The sequence below is a fragment of the Anolis sagrei genome, chromosome 1 (genome assembly GCF_037176765.1).
Source record: "Anolis sagrei isolate rAnoSag1 chromosome 1, rAnoSag1.mat, whole genome shotgun sequence".
In the NCBI taxonomy this organism is placed as follows: domain Eukaryota; kingdom Metazoa; phylum Chordata; class Lepidosauria; order Squamata; family Dactyloidae; genus Anolis; species Anolis sagrei.
The window spans coordinates 56,667,947-56,688,472 of NC_090021.1; the positions used below are offsets into that span (position 1 = coordinate 56,667,947).

At 36.3% G+C, this 20,526-nt stretch overlaps 1 protein-coding gene across 2 annotated transcripts in view; it reads right to left on the reverse strand.

Annotated features, from left to right (window-relative positions):
• FMN2 (formin 2) overlaps positions 1-20,526 on the reverse strand; it is a 187,865-nt gene that overhangs the window by 42,619 nt on the left and 124,720 nt on the right. For both annotated transcript variants that reach the window (XM_060753881.2, XM_067464831.1), the window contains 6 exons: positions 20,151-20,242; positions 18,563-18,692; positions 13,399-13,545; positions 11,912-11,971; positions 9,423-9,543; positions 1,978-2,070 (listed from right to left, as the gene is read on the reverse strand). In XM_060753881.2, coding sequence (XP_060609864.2) covers positions 1,978-2,070; positions 9,423-9,543; positions 11,912-11,971; positions 13,399-13,545; positions 18,563-18,692; positions 20,151-20,242 — 643 coding nt within the window. The remainder of the gene's footprint in view (positions 1-1,977; positions 2,071-9,422; positions 9,544-11,911; positions 11,972-13,398; positions 13,546-18,562; positions 18,693-20,150; positions 20,243-20,526) is intronic.

Below are 20,526 nucleotides of genomic sequence, written 5' to 3' on the forward strand. Positions count from 1 at the left end.
AGAATGGGGGCATTTCCTGTTATATATATATATATATATATATATATATATATATATATATATATGCTGTGACATGTAAGATGGCAAAGGGGCAAAGCACAAGGAACCATATAAGAGCCATATCAGCTCAGGGCTAATAGTAGTGAGCAGCCTTCAGAAGAATTACTTTGTCCATGATCCTGTTCTCTGTTTCTCCATCCGAGATATTGCATTAAAGGAAGACAATCAGAATGAAACATAGCAACAAAGAGAAGGGAAGTCTGCTGCTTAACTGATAAATTAGGGAAAAGACTAAGTAGGTTTCATGATGAACATTGGGAACATCTAAGAGCCTATAGTGGTCCTTTCAGGGGAAGCAAAGGAGCTCCCTTCAGGTTAGATCAGGCATGAGCAAACTGCTGCCCTCCAGGTGTTTTAGACTTTAACTCCCACAATTCCTAATAGCTGCCTGAGTTAGATTCAGACAGATCTAGCCAAGTCAATATTTGACCAGAATTTTCCCAATTCTCATTTCTCAGAGTTGAATTCAATTTGTAGTATATACACTATTGAGATTGTGAGACAATTCACACAATAAAACGCTGCCAAAACATGTATTTTCTAAAAAAGTACACAAAACAGCAAAAACATATACAGGTTGAGTGTCCCTAATTCAAAATCGAAACCTTTTAAATGCTTCAAAATCTGATACTTTTTGCCACCAGCCATCCACCTCCACCTTTGAGGCGGTTGCTGAGGTGTGCCTGCTCACTCATCCATTCATTTGCATGTTTTATGTGGAATAGGTAACTGACAACAGTAACTGACAACAGTATTTTATTTATTTATTTATTTACAGTATTTATATTCTGTCCTTCTCACCCCGCAGGGGACTCAGGGTGGATTGTACACATATATGGCAAATATTCAATGCCAAAGACACACGACATAGACAGTCAGAGGCTATTTAACTTTTTCTGGCCGCCAAGAGAGCTGTCGCTTTCATCATCCATCTGCAACACTGATGGAGTACTTCCGCATTCCCCGCATGCTTTTTTGCTGGAGACACATTCTGCAAAAGACACATTTCTGCACGGAAAACAGTATTTCTGCATAGAAAAATATTTTTTGAGGGGGAGGAGTGTGAATTTTGTAAAAAAAGGGAGTCATTTTGTAAGTTTTTGTCCTAGCAGGAAATTGCCAAGTATTACATATCTAGTTCTCAAGTTTTTAAGTGAGACATTTCTGTTACATATTCAAAGACAGGCAATCATGGAAGAAAAGCTACAATGTTTCTATCTGTGTTTCAACCCATAACAACAATTAATAATAACAATAATAGGGATATTACGTTTCTATTTTTTCATCCATCCATCTTTCAGAAGTGGAAAAAGTGTAATAATAATCAGATTCATGTTATAGGACATCTAAGCCCGATTTTTAGATTTTTTGGCCGGTTTCCATTCTACTTCACTCCCAAAACTCTTGGAATGGTGAGAAGTGATTCATTGGCTGCAAGTTGACATATGTGGGACTTTTTGCAAATGTGTCTCAAGCATTTTATACAATTCTTTAGATTTTGTTTCCAAAACATGTGGCATTTCAAAGGCAATTTGCAAGTTTTAAAAAAACAGAAGTTTTCACTATACCATATTTTTGGTACTTTGGAAAATGTAGCCATGTCTTGGAGACAAGTCAATGTACAACTCCAGCTCCCAGTTTTATAAAGCTGTAAAAAAACAAACACTTTTCTCCATATAGAATAAAAACCCAACAGAGAGTTACGTTTAAAAGCTGGCAATTGCATTTACTATCATTCAGAAATGTAATACCACACAGGTAAAGCTGTTTGGAAATGAAAGACTATCTGATGAAGCTAATCTACACATTTCTACAGTTCCAAAGTAAATAGACCCTTTACTCACCATGTCTAAACATTGTTTCTATAACCTTCTTTTGATAAAATGTGGAAAGGTTAAATGACATGTCATTATTTACCTTGACTAATGAATTTCTCCATGTTGTCTTTAAAGGGCTGAATGTGCTCTTCCAAAGAAAACTTGCAAACTTTTCCTGCTTCTGTCTCACATGCTGAAAATTGAAGTAACAACTTTGGATTACAATGCTATTAATTACAAACAACTTTCTCCCCCCACCCCTTTATTTTCACCCAGAGTCTGATCCTATGACCTGTTGGCTCCAGCAAAGCAAGAATGGCCTGCCATAACTGTTTTGTCTATAGAAATGTCATAAGATGAAATGCCTTGCTATCAGGTCTTGGCTTGGTACAGTCAGAGTAACTTCAGTTAACTAAAAGCCATCAAGGGCAGAATGGAATAGACTGTATAGACCGAGAAAGAAGGAGGAGGTCAGGCTAATTCATTTACATGTCACTTTTTAAATGTGCCATGCTTCCCTCATAAAATATTGCATTTTGATCTGAGAACATAACTTGAGCATAAAGCAATGGAGCATTTTCCTTCTTGTTTGTTTTAAGAAGAATATAACAAAATTTGAGTGTGAAAGAATGCTATGCTTTCTTTCTGCATAGCATAAATCATTTAATGTGATAAACCCATGTCACAATTCCTTATGAAATCTTGTTCTTTCCAAACACACAGTCTCTTTCTCAAATTGAGACTACCTGTAGGAAAAGTACAAGCACATGATCTTCCTTTCAGGTTACATTATTGAGATGGCATGATCATCAGCCAGTTGCAGTATATCTATGGAACCCATTGGTTTACCCCTTCAGCAAATAGTTCAGTGGTTTTATCCTAGCCAGGATTAGTAACTGAATGTAGGCCATCTTCTTTAAAACTGTACTTGGAAAAAATGATCCAGGCATGCTTGTTCATCATGGGAATGGAATTACACATTGATCATGTTACCAGTTTACAGTATTCAGTTATGATACTGAAATTTGATGCTCAAATAAAAGTTAAATAATAAAAGTTAAATGAAAAATCTTTGAGAAGTTACTTTAAATAATGAGCATTGTACAGCTGTTTTATTTTATTTCACTGGTGTTTTTGGAACTTGTTGGCATTCTTCAAATGCAGACCAATTTTTATTAAGATGTTCATCTGAACTCTTTGTTAAAGTGTTGATTACAACAGAATGTCAAGGCAGGCTAAATCAAAGCCTTGTCATGATTGCACTTTGTCAGACTTCATAACAATTTAAAAAGATTGCATTTGGCAAAAACTGGAATTAGTTGTTTAAAAATGTTTAGAAGAATTTATACTAACTACTTACATGCTTTTAAAATATTACTTCTCTAGAAGCATACATTCCACATGGATAGAGTTTTTTTTTTAAAAAAAAAAACCAATACGGTATTTTATAAGTGTCGCTAAAGGAGAAGAGTCAATATGAGGCAGACTGCTAAGAATTCTTGGTTAAAACAAAATAGCTTGGTGTCTACTGGCACCAGTAGGGCCTAAGAATTAGACAGAATTTTAGACTGGTTTGATAGCTGAACCTTTTTATTTAAAGTGAACTGAATTAACTATTAACTGTTTGGTAAGAAACTAACATATAAACACAGCATCTGTTTCACAGGGACAGGCTTTTGAAGCATAATCAACTTACGCAAATGAAAGAGCACAAATGATATTTCTAAATTTTGTGGCATAGACTACTTGGTTACAGTAATTTGCTGAGGCTTAGATCACACACACATGTAAATATGCTTAACTACAGTACCATGTGAATTTTCTTGACCTCAATGAAACCATTCATGGTTACAAAGTTAAAAATACATAGAAGTGTTTATAGGCTCAGTGCCTAAACAAATGCTAAGTTAAGTCAATTTCACAGCAAATGCAGGAGCTGCAGTGCAATACAAACTTGTTTTGATAGCTTATGTGGTCTCTAACTTCTGTTCCCTCTTCTAGCAAAACTGATGTATTTTCTGAGCACCACTGGAAAGCAGAAAAAAGCCACACAGAGCTGCATGTATATCAGCGGTAGGGAGAGTATGGTTTGTGGGCTCTATGTAATCCCAGTCTCCTTTCTGCAACCTCCCCCAGGTCTTGACTGAACTCAAAACCTCCATAACCTCCACATTTTTGAGCAAAACCGACCTTCAAACAGAAAAAAAGCCCTGCTAATTGCCACTCTAAATCCAGGATTAGTAGTTTGTGTGACACCAACCTCCACCCCATAGCCACGCCATATATACAGAACCAATGATCAAAAGTAGGCTTTTTGTTACATCTGTGTATCTTGAACTTGTTTTTGGCTAAAATTCAGAAATGTTGTTTCAGCACTTTCTGAGACAGAGAAAGTGTTCACCTCTGATGTGTCTGGTAAACGATCCATATTAAGTAAAGAAAATTTTCACCCTTCTTAATTGCTCAAAGAAACTTCAGAAATGGGAAGCAAATATTGTTTTTCTTCCTTAATTGCAGAGGTAGGTACAACCTGAAACCTATATACTTCTTAATTCTAAACAATGGGCCAAACAGTTGGACTTTTATATCTGGAATATCTATCTTCCTGTGTGTATGTGTTCTTGTGTGGAACCATAGTTCAAAAGCACTTCTATCAAAATCTCTAACCAATTCTATCACAATCTATTTTCTAAAATTTAAATTTTAGAAATCTGTCTTTAAACAAGGGGAAAAAATAAACACTTCTGATATTTGGAACTCTCTTTCTACTGATTTTTAAAAATATACATATAGAATGTGATTTTCTAAATATTTTTCAAATGACATACTTGCATCTGATCTGATTACCTCAAAATCATATAGAAATGCTTGACGTTGAAGATTTTAAAGGGAGCCTTGAATTTAATGCAAGGAAATGAAGCCTGATTTATCTGAATGGCACACTTTTTCATCAGAAGAGAAAGGCTTCTCAGTTTTCTTTTATTATTATTTTTGGTATTGTTAAGACTTTGCTAAGGACTGTAGGGGCTTCAAAGCTTCTGCAGACAACTCCTTGTTTGGAATTTTAAGGACAGTAAAACGTGACTCACAGATTGACTGAAATCCTGGCTTTATTTTCCATATGGTTTCGGTTTAGGAGTCTGCATGAAGAAATGTTCCAGTCATTTAACCCTTTCAGTGATGTTTGCAGAGGCTACTGAAGTATGTAGGTGAAGTACTGAGCATCAACTAGTCCCAGCAGGGTTCTATGAGGCAATGCAGTAATGCAAGCTACTGATGGGTTTAGTAGTCCTGTTACTTTAACTGTAAATGAGCAGTACATGTGGAATGCTGGATGTCATCCTTTGAGATTCTAGCCTTAGTATATTGTTACATGTCAATTCTGTGTCTGAGGCTGCATCTATTATTGTTGTTGTTACTACTACTACTACTACTACTACTAGAATTATGTTTATTTTTATTTATATCTCTACAGGGTAGAATCAATGCAGTTGGACATCTTTTTAACTGCTATAGGTCAATGCTATTATTCAATGCTAGAAAAAGTGATCAAATGGAGAAAAGTGGTCCAACAATTCCCCAATTGATGCTGTTTTTATTGCTTAATTTCTCCATGCAGAAATGATCAATTGTGTATGTGTAATTTGTACTGTTTTTTTAGTGTTTAAGGGAAGAAAGTGGGATATAAATAAGTATAATAAATAATTATAACAGGCAGAGGAAAAAATAAAACATTCCTTCAAAAAGAATTGTTTACCTGCATTTTAACCTAGTAATTTCAGTTGTAATAACTATTGTCTGTGTAGCACTATCATCATTAAAGTCTGTACCATACAGTACTTTTAAGAGGAACAAATTACTATAACTCAACATTTAATATGCTTGAAGAGTCTTTTGAACTTGGTAAGACTGCAGCTTATCCAGTTATCCCAGAATGTAGGATACACCACTTTCTCCTTTATGCCTAAAATTAGCTATGTTCCCACTATGGAAAATGTCTATATACATTCTGGAAGCTTTTAAGTACTACCCTCTTTTAAAAATGATTTTTACTTGTCAAATGATGACATGCTGAAAGAGAATATTGTCACATATTAATATAATTAAAAACCCTTTATTTATATAATAGTGACCTGGACAAAATGAAGTTTTACTCAAAGCAAGTTACATATAGATCTGATGACTAACATGTAAAATTAATGAGATTACTATAGTAGGGTCCCTTTACTGATCCCACACATATTTTCCTAGGTTGGAGCTGGTAAACCTAAAAGAACCTAGTATGGATCTGCACAACCGCATAACTAAATCTTGCCTTCTTTTTTTCATTCCGAATGTTTATTTTCTCTTTGGAACTGTCCTCTCTTTGTGGTCGTAATTCTACTTCTGAGTGCAGCCATCTCCAGGTCTCACTTCTATTTTGCTCTGCAGACAGGTGACTATATATCCCCCACCCCACAAGTATCTCAATTTTGGCTGGAACAGCCCTGATTAGTCCCCTATCATCCCATTTTCCATCTGCTTATGAATTGACACAGTTTTTCTGTCATCTCCCAACTTCTTCCTTTTGTCCTTAAGCTCACTTCTTTTACTTCAAACTGAATACAATGCTGCAAAAATCATTTTTGCTCAGTTATCTTAACAATTAGAAGAGGCCTTCTGAGAAGGTTCTGAGAAAAATGGATGCATCCCCTCCTAGCTTGTCTGCTCATTGTTATTAATAACTATTGCCACCTTGATCACCCATTGATGTTGTTCAGTCACATATGTTATCTGTGAAATGTTGAAGAGCATGTGATCAGGAACCCAGATGAATGGTACCAAAGAAGTAGAGGAATGGCCAGGAAGCCAAGGAAAGCATCAGACTGAAAAGTTTCTTAGCAAAGTGCTCAGATAAAATATTAAAATATGATCATGATTCAAGAGCATGATTTTTGCAACCTGACTGTTTTCAATATATAGTATCACAAGAGAACAGCACCCTGCAGGATAGATTGAAATGTGAGTCAGTAACTGGGGTGAAATAATTTGCAAAAATACTTTGGAAGCACAATAATTAAAATGTCTATGACAAGACTAATTTTTAGGAGCCCCTGAAAGCAGTTGGACTCAAGCTGCCATCTTATATACATTTCTCTAGGAATAGCTCTTATCAAATTCATAAGTTTGCAATGTTATGCTTTTAAAATGTACTGAAATTTGTGTGGAAAATTATATCAATCATTTCAAGATGAATGAATACTGAAGTGCATGTATGTGTCAAAGTAATAGAATGGCTGCAGAATAATACTCAACATTTAAACTTAAATATTCCTATATTGTTTCCTTGGCTCTAGCTGCCCAATGCTGTTTAAGAGCAAGTTGTTTTAAGGCTTGCAGCAAGTACTAACATTTAAAGTCTGGAATGACAGCATTACTGAAAGTTAGAACAGCGCATGACTGCATCAAGGAGGTCTGCTGACAGCCAAGGGAGATCAAAAGCAGATCAGGTTGCTTAACAAACTATATGTCACTGAACTGAGAAAGACTAAACTGAGAATCCTGGAGAGCTGTGAAATCGAGGGGCAATCGATGGAGCCAAACTAGTAGATATATTAATAAAATGCCTCACTGTCTAGGGTCCTTTGTTTATTCAAATGTCTGGTACATAACAGATTAATGTCCAGACACATAAGACTTTAAAACAAAAGAAGTAGAAATTGGTGACAGATAAGCAGGATGATCCAAAAAAAATAAATACTCGATGAAACTACAAATGAAAATCCTGCTTCAATAGAAGGCCCTGGTCCTCAATAAATAAATAAATGAAAAGTTGGGTATTTTCATGCCGGTGACACCTTCCCCACTCACAGATATTAGCAAAAGTCAGTACTTAATGCTCATAAAATAGGGAAAATAAGAATGAATAAAAATAAGAAGAAAATGGGCAGACAAATATAGAGAAATAGGTGTGTGAGTGTGCATGTAAACAATCTTTCCCTTTAAGGAAAACCAACAATGAATTCCCTTTTAAGCACATGTGCACCCGAGCTTAACATCCTGATTATGCAGCATAAAGAAAACATTTTGCATTATAAATACGATTGTAAGTTTGTATGGTTTCACACAGACAGCCAACACACCGAGGCAGTCAGGTGTAGCAACTCACGTTACTATTTGCTAGATCAGGAGACGCCACAACTCGAATGCAGTGTCCTGAAGCATCCAATTATTATAGCCTCTGGGCCAAAGTGATTTGCTTCATAAGGCTTGCACATGGTTTTAAACTGTTTTAACCTTTTGAACCTCTTATGACTTGTTAAAAATTTTAATATTGAATAAATTTTTAGCATATTGAAATTACTCTCATTGTTCTTACCTTTTTTATTTTATGTGAACACCACATAAAATCTTGTGATACAGGACAAGGTAGAAATATTTTAATTCATAAATAAATTACAGGTAGAAAAACATACTTCAGCAAACTTAGTTTTCATTGCAAGAAAGGTGTTTTACTTTTAGAAATCAATTACAGAGTAGGTTTAAAGTCAGACACTCTAAAAATCAGATTTTTGCTTATGCATTGTGCCTTCTTCTTCTTCTCTCCAGATGTTAGCAGATATGTATGTCTATAAATGTGTGAGTGTGCATGTATGTGTCAATGTGTTCAGAATATGGGGGAAATGCTACAGGAGGAATGTATTCTGTCCAGCAGTGCCCAGTCTTCCGGGGGATGATCATCACAGTATGATAAACTCTTTATGTTGTTGCACAAACTCATTAAGCTTCAGCTCTATTTTTAAACATGTTCTTAAGTACCATCTGATTTTTTAAACCTTGCATGCTTTCAATCAGATCCCAAATTACATATGGGAAAAGGAATATTATGTTTAAGAATATCATGATAGTCAGGATGTACTCGGTATGGTTGATGTAGAGAGATCTGACATGCACAACCCTCAGGATAAAGGATGTGGGGATATTAAATATACCGGTATATGACAATAGAGGGACAGCATGGAGGAGGATTACACAATTTTCAGAAATTTAAAAGGCTAAGGGAGAGGGGGCAGACCTAAATTATTAGGGAAGAATCAATATCAAAAGTTCTAATATTCAACCAAGCTGCTAAGACTTACTTCCTATCTACAAAGTGACAAGTAACAGAAGTAATACACAATATTCACATAGAACTGGTAGAAATGACATTGATATACTAATAGATATACTTACTCATGGATAACGTTCATTAATTTCAATAGAAATTAATTCCAGGTAAGGGTTGATAAAACTGTAGCCTAATAACCACTGAAATTCATTTGGCTTTTTGGACCATGGCCTATGCATTTATGAAGAATAACCTTTAACACGACATGAGTTGGAAATAATGTATTTGCTAGGCATCTCAAAAATGTGATAATGAGGGCTTTAAATTGAATTAAATTGGGGGGGGGAGAGATGTTTATTTATTTAGGATTGCTAGCACATGCTGAATACCTTCAACAGTCATTTTTCTGGGTGTATTTCAAATGAGAAGCAACAATGAACCTCAAAAAAGCTACATACCTTTCAAGTCTTTTTTAAGTTTGCGGAGATCCTTTTGAAACTCTTCAAACTTTAACTGAGAAGCTTGAAAAAGATCTTGGGGCTCTGGAAGAGGGAAGGTGCATTGCTCTTTTCCAGCATCCTGACAAAGCATAAAATAAATATGGTCAATATATTGAAAAAACTGAGATAGACACCATAGTGCCTAAGTCAAAGACTGTGTCCAAGAAATGCTCTATCATTACTCTACAATAATTCTATGAATAAGAGTATCATAAAACAGGCAAATTAGCCATGAAATATCACTTAATGACTTAGTGCAGTGGTTCTCAACCTGGGATCCCCAGATGTTTTTGGCCTACTACTCCCAGAAATCCCAGCCAGTTAACCAGCTGTTAGGATCTCTGGGAGCTGTAGGCCAAAAACATCTGGGGACCCCAGGTTGAGAACCACTGACTTAGTGTGTGCTGATGGAAAAGAAGAGCCAAAATTTGTAATATATTCATTTGGCTGAAGTCTCAGATGAGTGAATGAGTTGTATCTCTCCAAATGAGGAACAAGAAGAGGCCACAAAATATATCTTGTTACATTAAAATATGAACTCAGTTTCATTGTCTGTGTTCATCAAGATTACTAACACTATGACTCAGGCTTATATCTGTACAATTATATACAACAGAAAGGAGCAAGATGCGACATCCAAAGGTTGAATTGTGACTCCAATGAGCCCTAGCCATGGTGAATGATGAGGTGTGACATGTCACTAACATGTTGATGACACCCACCTTCTATTCTTGCTTTATCAAATCCCGAAGAGTTGACCCAAGACTATATGAAGGAAGCACACTGGGGTCTCTGTCTGGCCAAGATACAGTTATTGTGACTGGAAGGATTATTTGTACATCTGAATAGTATTCAGCCCACTCTGAAAAAGGTGAACTTCCTCAATAAGATTCAGATTCAAAATTTAGAGGTACTCATTGATTTACAATTGCCATTAAATATCAATGTGGTTCCAAGTACCTTTTACGAGTTGAGGCTAATAAGCCACCTGGAACTCTTTCAGGACAGAAATAATTTTGTCATCGCTATTCATTTTGGAAGACTTAAGTTAATGTGAACAACAGTCTCTGAAAATACTCTGGGAACTTTGATTAGACCTGAACAAGGTGGCAAGATTGTTAAACATGAATGGATACATTCATATATAACTTCTGTCATCTTGGCTGGCCTCTGGTCAATTTCTGAAGAACAAGTTCTGATTTCAATCCATAAAGCACCAAACAGTTTGATGCCAGGTGACATGGGTCATTTCTTCCCACCCAGACAGTGAGGTAATCTTTGGTAGCCTTTCTCCATGTCCTTTGCCAAGTGAGGTGTAGCCACGAACACTTTGTTAATGAAAATTTCCATCAGAGACCCTTGCCTGGTGCCCATTCTACATTCCTTTCAGCAAAGACTGAGTCAGGCTTCCAAATCCCCCCCCCCCCCCCATCTTTAACAACCTTTTACTGATGAATTGCTTCTTTGTATTTCGTTGACCTTTTCTTTTTTGCTCAATATTGAATTTGTATTTTTATGGCTGAATAATTATATTGACCCCATAGCACTTTGTCCTCCAAAGCACTTTACATTTCTTTAAGTCTGCTCGTATGCCCTTCCACAAACACCAGTATCACCTTCTGTTCATGTCCTAGCATTATTTCCAATTTTAACCTAACATTTGGCCTTCCCACTGTTTTTAACTATGTGTTGTTTTATTGATAATGTTGTTTCTTATTGTCTATGTGTTTTTAATTGCTTGTATTGTTGTTATTATTGCTTGTATTGTTGTGTTTGGGCTCGGCCTCATGTAAGCCGCACCGAGTCCCTTGGGGAGATGGTAGCGGTGTACAAATAAAGTGTTATTATTATTATTATTATTATTATTATTATTATTGATATATCATGGTTGGATGATATATTGATATTTTTAGTGGAAGTCACACAGAGAACTGGTTATGGAGCAGCATATGAATGTCACAATTCAATGAATAAATCAAATTACATGTAAAGATAAATGGCAATTCAATAGTATTTGAATGGCTCACTCTGACAGGTATTGGTCACTGATGTTGTTGAGGAGGAAGTCTAACTGTAATCCTCACAATGGTTTTTGCTGTTTTTTTATTTGGCTTATTTCACTTCAAAAACACATTTAACATAACAAAATATATCAAACTAAACCAACCAACCAACTGAATCACAAGGTGTTTTTCTGCCAATGGATTTCCCACTCCTTCTTTGTGGTTTCTTGTGCTTTGCAAATTTTTTCTGGAGGCTTGGAAAAACCTCAAGGGCATATTTTCCAATGACAAGGAAAGCTGTTGGATGAAGGAGAGGAGGAAGTCCCACAGCACATATCTGCTCGTAGAATGATGGACTTCATCCATTGTTCCTCTTAAGATGATGAATTAAACTATAAAACTTTAAAAAGAAACTAAATAAGACAAAGGGCTTTATTTACCCACCTCATCAAAATTGCGCAAGTAGTAGGAGACAATGTATGACAGAAGACTTCTGCTGTTGTCCTGTGTAGAGGCAAAATTAAATTACGATGTTTGAATACATCCATGTATCAGATAAATGCTAGAGTTGTTCCTATTTTAGTTTTATACATTTAATTGATCATTAAACTATAAGGTAAAGTCTACTTGAAAGAGGAAGAGGGCACTATGATTGTTCTGATAAAAGTAAGAGCTAAAGTGCATGTTAAAGAAGGACTGAGGAAACAATACTAACCTCAAAGGCATGTCCACAGTTTAATGAATGTTCATTACAGTATATGAAGATGAAGTAACAAGACAGAATGAGCAAGAAATTATAGTAGTTGTTCAGTCTCACTGGGTCTTTTATGCACTCCATGATTACACACAAAATGTAATTACTAGAATGATGGATTTTATATCTGTATGGTATAATATGCTAGTAGAATTATTGCCTACATGTAATAGTGGTCATCATATCAGATGATGCTATAAATAATCCCTCTTATGTTTTCAAAGTCTACATTTCATGGAAGGTGGAAACTGCATTGGCCCTTCCCATTCTTGGGTCTGCCTAATACATGTAAGTTTAACAGGGAGCCAGTAGACAGAACATGCAGGAACATAGAAAAATTCCTGCATTCTCTATCACTTCTCATAAATAAAATAGAAGAAGCAAGGAAGACTCTATTTTTGACCAAAATGTTGCAGTACCTAATTGGTATTCAAGATCTGGACAGCAGTGATGAGGCGATTGGAGGCCTCAGAGCAGTCGGTGTGTTTTGGAGTGGATTCACAGAGGATAAACACTTTATTTTTTCTCCCTTCTTCTATAACTCTCCATGACAATGGAAAACTAGCTCAGGGGAGTAGGTTTCCAGTCTTTCAAAACTCCAACAGTGAATGTAGTGGGGAAAGGGATCATCTCCCTTCATTTCCATTGGGCTCCACTGTTTCACTACTAGAAGTCCAGCTTTGGATACTACTTATTATTATTTGTTATCTAAAGACAATGACTCTTGGTCTTTTTCTTATATGTTATATAGTTCCTTGCTCATTTTTTAAAATTAACTATATTTATATACTGCCATTCTCAGACCGAGGGTGAGAATGGCGGTAGATGATTTTCTCAGATTGTAATTTTTTAAAATATAAATTGATGTGTTCATTTGTATTTCAGATGTAAAGGAAGAAGAAAATTATCTATATGTAATACAAGAATAGGAATTAAGTAAAAAAAAAATCAAACTACAGAACCTTTCCTTTGTACAAAAATAAATGGTTGATTCTAAACTCTTGAATCTGGAGTCTATCTCAGAGTATGAAAACATGCTTTAAGTAATATATCCATAACAGATGTGTTCAACTTTCCATTTAATTAATAAGATAATCATAAGGGACTCTGAGCTAAAAGACGCAATGTAAAAAAAAAACTGTGGCAACTGAAGCAAATGAGTGGAAGCTAAACTTACACTGCTCTTGACATCTTTCAGTTTGGGCAATATGTCTAATCCAAACCCATCCGCCTGTCCTCTTGTTCGATTTCCACCATTCATGTAATTTCCAAATGCAAGGACCAAGCCTAAAACCTGCATAACTCCTGAACCACTTTTCAATGTCTGAGGAAATAAGATGTAGACAAAGGTCATATTCAATATTTCAGAAACAGTTCATTTCCTTTTTTTTAAAGTTACACACAGAGCACAATTTTCAGAACAATTTGATGCAAATTATTTCTCTTCAATTCACAGTTAGGGACTTAAGCTTTCCTGCTTCCTGAGGTGGCAGAAGAATGCTCACCGCTGTGTTCATCTGATCTCTCCAACACTTCATCTACCACCACTGTGTTTCAGCTGTCCTATGTAGAAAAATGGTAACCTAATAGCATTGGCTCTACTTAAAGATGTCATGGATACTTTACATGCCTGACACCGTTTTATATAGAGGGTAAGGTAGGCAAATAACAATGACAAATAAGCATAGGAAACATATAGCCATGTGATCAGGAAAACAAGGGAGGCAAAGCACTGGAGTGATAGAGAGGGAGTTATGATAGCAATGCTGGGGCATCTTTGGTGTGGGAACAGTCCTGCTACCTGCAGTGGCCATCTCACTCTGCAGTCCACAGTCCACTTTCAATGGTAACTAAATACATTTGTAGGAATATCAGGGCTTTGAACTTTGGAACTTATGAGCTTATCACAAAGGCCAGGTGAAGTGTCCCGCTTTGCTTGATTTTGCGGAGGAAAGAGAGGGGCAGCAGGATTAATCTGACACTCTACGTGCAGTTCCCTCTAGGTGACACTTTCCCCATCACACGTGGGAATCCTTGCCCTTTGTAAAGAGAGTTTAGGCTTAGGGCATTTAAAACTTGAACTTGTTAAAGACAGAAATAAACTTCAAATTGCTGCCACCATTTAAAATACTAGACTGAGGTGATTCTCCATAAATAAGCTTTTAAGTTTTCGCTGCCACCAAAAGAAAAGAATCTGTTTCTCTAACTTCTTCCGTAAAACTGTTGTTTAAAACTTTCTACACAGAGGCTCACGTGAGGCAGATGCTTGAGTAACAAAACAATGAGGTTTATTTTGAGAGGGCTTGACTAAATCAGGTACAAAAGCTTGGCTGTTTCAAAAATACTGTCTTAAAAGCGTGATGGTTACAAGAACGGTTCTATCTTTGTTACACAGAGAATCTTCTCTCTCCAAACACAAACAAGAAACCTAACAGGACAGTGTCTCTGCGAGAGAATCTTCAGTAGCCCAGATAGATCTTCCCTGATACTATCCTACTACCACTCAGCTAATTTTCCTATTAGTTACAAGACTGCTTCAGCTACCCTGCTAGAAATCTTCTGGCCAGACCTAGGCCTCTACTACTAACCCTAACAACCACTCCACACCTAAACACCTTTTCTCTTCAAACTCCAAACTCCAACTCCTCTCAGGGATCTCAAAAACCTCTTTTTAAAAGTAAGTTTTTTCCTCTGGCGAGCCAGACTCTGCCTCCTCTGACTTGGCCAATCAAATTCCTCTCTCATTTTCCCTCCAAAGGCTGATTTAAATATATACGCCCTCTCCTGGAAAATGATCCACCATAATGGAGTCCCTCGGCATCTCTCTCTAAGATGGCTGCTGTCTTCTGGGCCTATCATTTTTTCTAGGCCTAAAACAAACCTAACGAAAGTGGATTCACTACAACCTTCTAGGGAGGAGAACAACACAAGAAGCCTCCTATGTTGTGAGAGACGTGTCCAAGGATGCTTCCACCCTGGTTAATGGTGGTCCCTCTGCTGGAAGTCACACAACATGGAATTTCCCCAGCAGAAGGTTTTGAGGCATTCATTTGGGGGCAAACTTTGTAAGGCACAACTTGATTTCAAGTTCAAAGCAGGTAATATGGGATTTTATTCAGCTGTGTGGAAGAGTCCTGTGAGAGACTGAATCACTTATAGAGACAAAGCACTAGAACTCAAACACTTGGCATAAAAGCTCACCACAGAGGCTTATCTCTGTTAGGCTATGCATTTTCTAATGCAAAGAGGCATCTGGCACAATGAAACAATCCAAACTATACTTTGGCAATCATGCTGCTGTTGCAGTCAGAACTATAATACATGCAATCCTCTTAATAAGACAAAGCCACAGATCCTACTCTGTCTCTCAGACACAGATTTCTTGACGTGTTGCAGACAAAAAGTAAACACTAATTAAAATTCTAAACAATTGCACATGCTTTGCATTTCAGGAACATTGTCTGCTAAATTCTTGAGACAATTGGAAGGAAATTATGGAGGATACAAGCAAGGAAGTAACAGCAGGATTTTGTAGCTCTAAATCAGTGATCTTCTTAGGATCAAACCAAGATTTCTGCTTTCTACTGCATGGATCAATCAATTTTAGTTTGGCATCAGTTATAGTACCGAATTTTCCCCCCCTCATGATTTAAGTTAGTGCTAGGATTGTTAATTGAGCTGAAATAGTGTTTGCATGCTATAACGAGCTGAATACTAGTAAAGCAGAGGATTTATGGCTTGATGGTTCTCAATAAAGGAATTGGTTAAACAGAATATCTTTCAGGGGGTCTGTCCCCACTCCATAGGAACAGGTGCATGATGAAATCTGCACCTCAGAATGCTAGGGGCAGCTTTGACTGGTCCATCAATTTCCATGGATTGGGATATTTTAATTGATGTATTTCAAACGCTGGTTACGTTTTGATTCGAAGATAACTCAGAAGCTACAAGTGGTGTAAAACAGCTAGATCAGTGTTTCTCAACCTTCCTAATGCCAAACCCCTTAATACAATTCCCCATATTGTGGTGACCCCCAGCCAAAAAAATTATTTTTGTTTCTACTTCATAACTGTAATTTTGCTTCTGTTATGAATCATTAAGTAAATATCCAATATGCAGGATGTATTTTCATTCACTGGACCGAATTTAGAACAAATAACTGATATGCCCAACATTGAATACTGGTGGGGTCGGGGGGGGGGGGGGAGGGTTGATGTTGTCATTTGGGAGTTGTTGCTGAGATTTATAGTTAACCTACAATCAGAGAGCATTCTGAACTCTACCAATAATGTAATTGAATCAAACCTGGCACTCAGAACTCTGATGACCAGCAAAAAATAGTGGAAGGGTTTGGTGGGCATTGACCTTGAGTTTTGAAGTTGTTGTTCACCTATATCCAAAGAGCACTGTGGACTCAAATAATGACCAAACTTGGCACAAATACTCTATATGCCCAAATGTGAACATTGGTGGAGTTTGGGGAAAATAGACCTTGACATTTGGGAGTTGTAGTTGCTTGGATTTATAGTTCACCTACATCCAAAGAGCATTCTGAACTCCACCAATGATAGAATTGGTTCAAACTTCCCACACAGTACCCCCATGACCAACAGAAAATACTAATGTTTTCCGATGATCTTTGGTGACCCCCCCCCCCCCCCTTCCAGGAGTTCCGACCCCCAGGTTGAGAAAGGCTGAGTTAGATTGTTGGCCAGAATAACATACAGATTCATTGAGAAACATGGAATTATACTGTAATGTGCTTTCAGTCTGATAATTTATGGTGACATGGAAAACCCTAAACAGCTTGAGATCATAGTACTGATATTATGTGGAAGAAGGCGTTCTTAGCTGTGACACTCTAGTTGTGAAATGGTTTCCCTTTGGAGACCCAGTGGCATTGATGTTGGCATTTTTTCAGCAGTATATGAAAACATGGCATTAAAGTTAATAACCAAAGGCTAATTGATATACTCCAAATATCCATGTACATATTTGTAAACTTTAACTTTTTAAACATGCTTTAACCTGATAAATTTTGCAATACATATATTTAATCTGGTTCAATTATTTTAATGTTTTAATTTTGTTTTAAACTCTTAAATCAATTTTAACAGTTGCTTTTAACAGTTTAATACAAAATTAAACAGAAGTTTAAAACAGCACAAATGTTGTAATAAATAGACAGGTAAATAGATGTTAGAGCTTTGGTGCGATTTCCAAATAACATTTCAAAAGTGCATTATAACATGTACCCATGGTGTGAGAAAATGGGAATGCACCACTCTATTGTCACTTTGCATACAGAAATACACATTTCTCAGACTATTATATCTTCACACAATACCACTCCTCACAGAGAACACCCAGTGAAGGCCTGCTGGGGTGCAATTTTGGCAAGTAATGGCTTTTATGAAAAATGCTCCCATTCTACCACATTTCATAGTAACCGGTTAGGGTGAACTTTAGCAGGATAACATTCATTAAATGGTCCCTGAATAAAGAGAATAAGCAAGAATTTCTTAACTGGGAGATAATGGATCCAGAGAAGCAGAAGGTCAAGCTGCAAACAAAAATGAAAATGTCTAAACAAATCAAAAATATTAATTCTAGGCGTGGGCAGTACTTTAATATTTTTCACTTTAAGGATGTTTAGGAACAAACATTCAACGTAGGCTAGTGTTCCCTTACCAGAAAAACACTGCCATGAAGGTCTCACTTCTAGAGAACAATTTGGAATGCATGATACACATAAGTAAATAGTTCTCCATGCAAAATGATCACAAAGGTTTTATAATAAACCTTTCAAAAACATTTCTAAGTATGATTGTCATTTGCTGAACAAAGAATGAAAAAGAACACTTTAAGATGTGATTACTTTAAGCCATGTTTTGCCATTGTTACTTAATTTATCCCATTGTCTTAAGATTACTGATTACCAATTAAACCAGCAATGTAGCTGCCCCAAATTAAGGCACCCAGTGGAGGGAAAAAAACAAAAACAAATAGCTTTTGTTTGAAAATTACAAAAAGGAAGCAATGTCTACTACAAAGACAGTAGATTTTGCTTTGGCACAGGAAGAAGGTACATTATTCTCGAGAGGTTGATGTGCATTGGCTACAGACTTATGATGTTATATTTTAGCACTGAAAGCCAAATCGTAAGACTTGCTTTGATCTTGAAGCACATTCATAAAATGTTCCATCTAGCAGGACTGCTATCCTTCACATTTAATGAGTGTTTAAAGTAAATATAAAACTTTTGAAATATGAGTATTGCTGAGCAAGAAAGATTAAATATCAGCAAATCTAGCTCTCATATCAGATGGTCCAGAACGTACCTCACACAGTTTCTGTAACAATTCAAGTTTGCTACGGATGGAGGAAATGCTTTCAGAAAATGTTGATTGGAACAGGATACAAAAGACTCGTTCTGAGAAGTTGGGAATTAGGGATAATTCATAAAGAAACCTGCAGAAGTCAATGAAAATATTATTTAGATCTATTATTGAGACCCCTACTGACCTAGCATTCCACAACAAAGCAGATCTAAGTAGTATAGTATGTTTTAATACCCAGTCAACCAATGAATTAAATGGAACCAGATTCAGGTTTTAATTTTATTTTCCCCAAATGATTATCTGAAAATCTCTGTTATAGTAGAACAGAAAGAACTTAGGGGAAATACAAAATACCAGTTAAACAAACCCCCCAACATATTTGGCGAAATTCTTAGCAGCTTTGAAATCCAAGTTCCCTCTCCCCCCTCCCAAAAAAAAAAAAAAAGCTGAAAAGATGGCAACCCTTTCGCCATTTTTGAGGCAGCAAAACCATCCCCTCATCCAACAAGCTACTGGCTGCTTGGATTGCTTCCATTATGCATACATATATAAAAAAATTACTGGACATTGGTTTTATAATGATAGTCCATCATTTCAAGGGTCCTGATGGAGTGTTGCTTTGGAATAACACAGCATCATGACTGCTGAGTTATTGTTTTGGATGTAAACTTGGTGGTAATATGTGATAATGCGACCCTTTTTTTTACTGTTCCTAGTATCCAATTGTCCCAAAGTAAAGAGAGAAAAGATAACAGAACTGGTCAACTGATTTGCCCTCTGAAGGGTTTGAGTCCCAGCAAACAATAATGGAAACTCAATTGTCAGACAGGGATTGGTAGAAAGGATTTCATGAGTCAACAAAACAGCCAACAGTAGCACTCCCCAGACCTACTAGAACCCATAGTCAGAGTGACCACATTTGGGCAATTGATATGTTTTTGGATTTGTTCAGGCTACTCCTAAGGTCTGAGCCTGGGAAGCATTAAGCAGAAACTGGCCTGCTTCCTCTTTGTGATTTGGATTTGGTCAACATATAAATGTAGGGAGAGAGGAGGAATAATATATAATTATGTGATGTGAAACAACAATAAAAGAAAGGAGGCATATAGCATATTTGGTTTCCATTCAATGAACTTTACACATTCATTGCAATGAGAATGCAATACAAATGAAAAATAAAGTAGAAACATATTTGAAGTAAAAATTATTCTTAATCTGAAACTGGAGTAGGAAAACAGAGAACAGAAAGTTATAGAAAAACAGGAAAAACAGAAATAATGATCAGTTAGAACCCAAGAACAGGAATGTATTCAGGGTAGAGCAGTGTCACTTATTGCAATGTATCTAATAGAAAGAAACAGGGTATTGAGAAGGATACCATTGTTTTTCTTAAACCATTATGAATAATGTTCCTTGTATGTGAACTGGAAGTAAATTAGATGGTTACCATACACTGAACAAGTTACTGAATCAGTTAGTTTGATCCAGACCACATTCATTACAGCTGAACCAGAACCAGAACCTGAGCCAACAAATGTAATGATTTCAGCTTCCTGCAATCAACATGCTCTGTACACAACATTCTTACTGTTCAGGTTTATCCAAAGACTTGGCATTCTCCTTTTCTTTACTTGACTTGCCATGTTTTTCTATCTTTTCCAGTTCATCTGATTGTGCTCTCTTAAAAAAATTTAAAGAAAAATAAAGACATTATTATAGATATAAAACAGTAAGAAAATATTATTAATCAATAAATAAGGAATTAAATTATCCTTATTGTAACGTTATTGAATTCAGTTATGATTTCCTAATTCTAACAATCTCTCTCTCTCTCTCTCTCACACACACACATAAATATCTGAACATCTATTTGTAGTAAATACATTTTTACAGAATAATGCTACATTTAAAATGTTTGATTCACCACAAATATCTATAAGTACCATCCTATCATTTCAAGATAT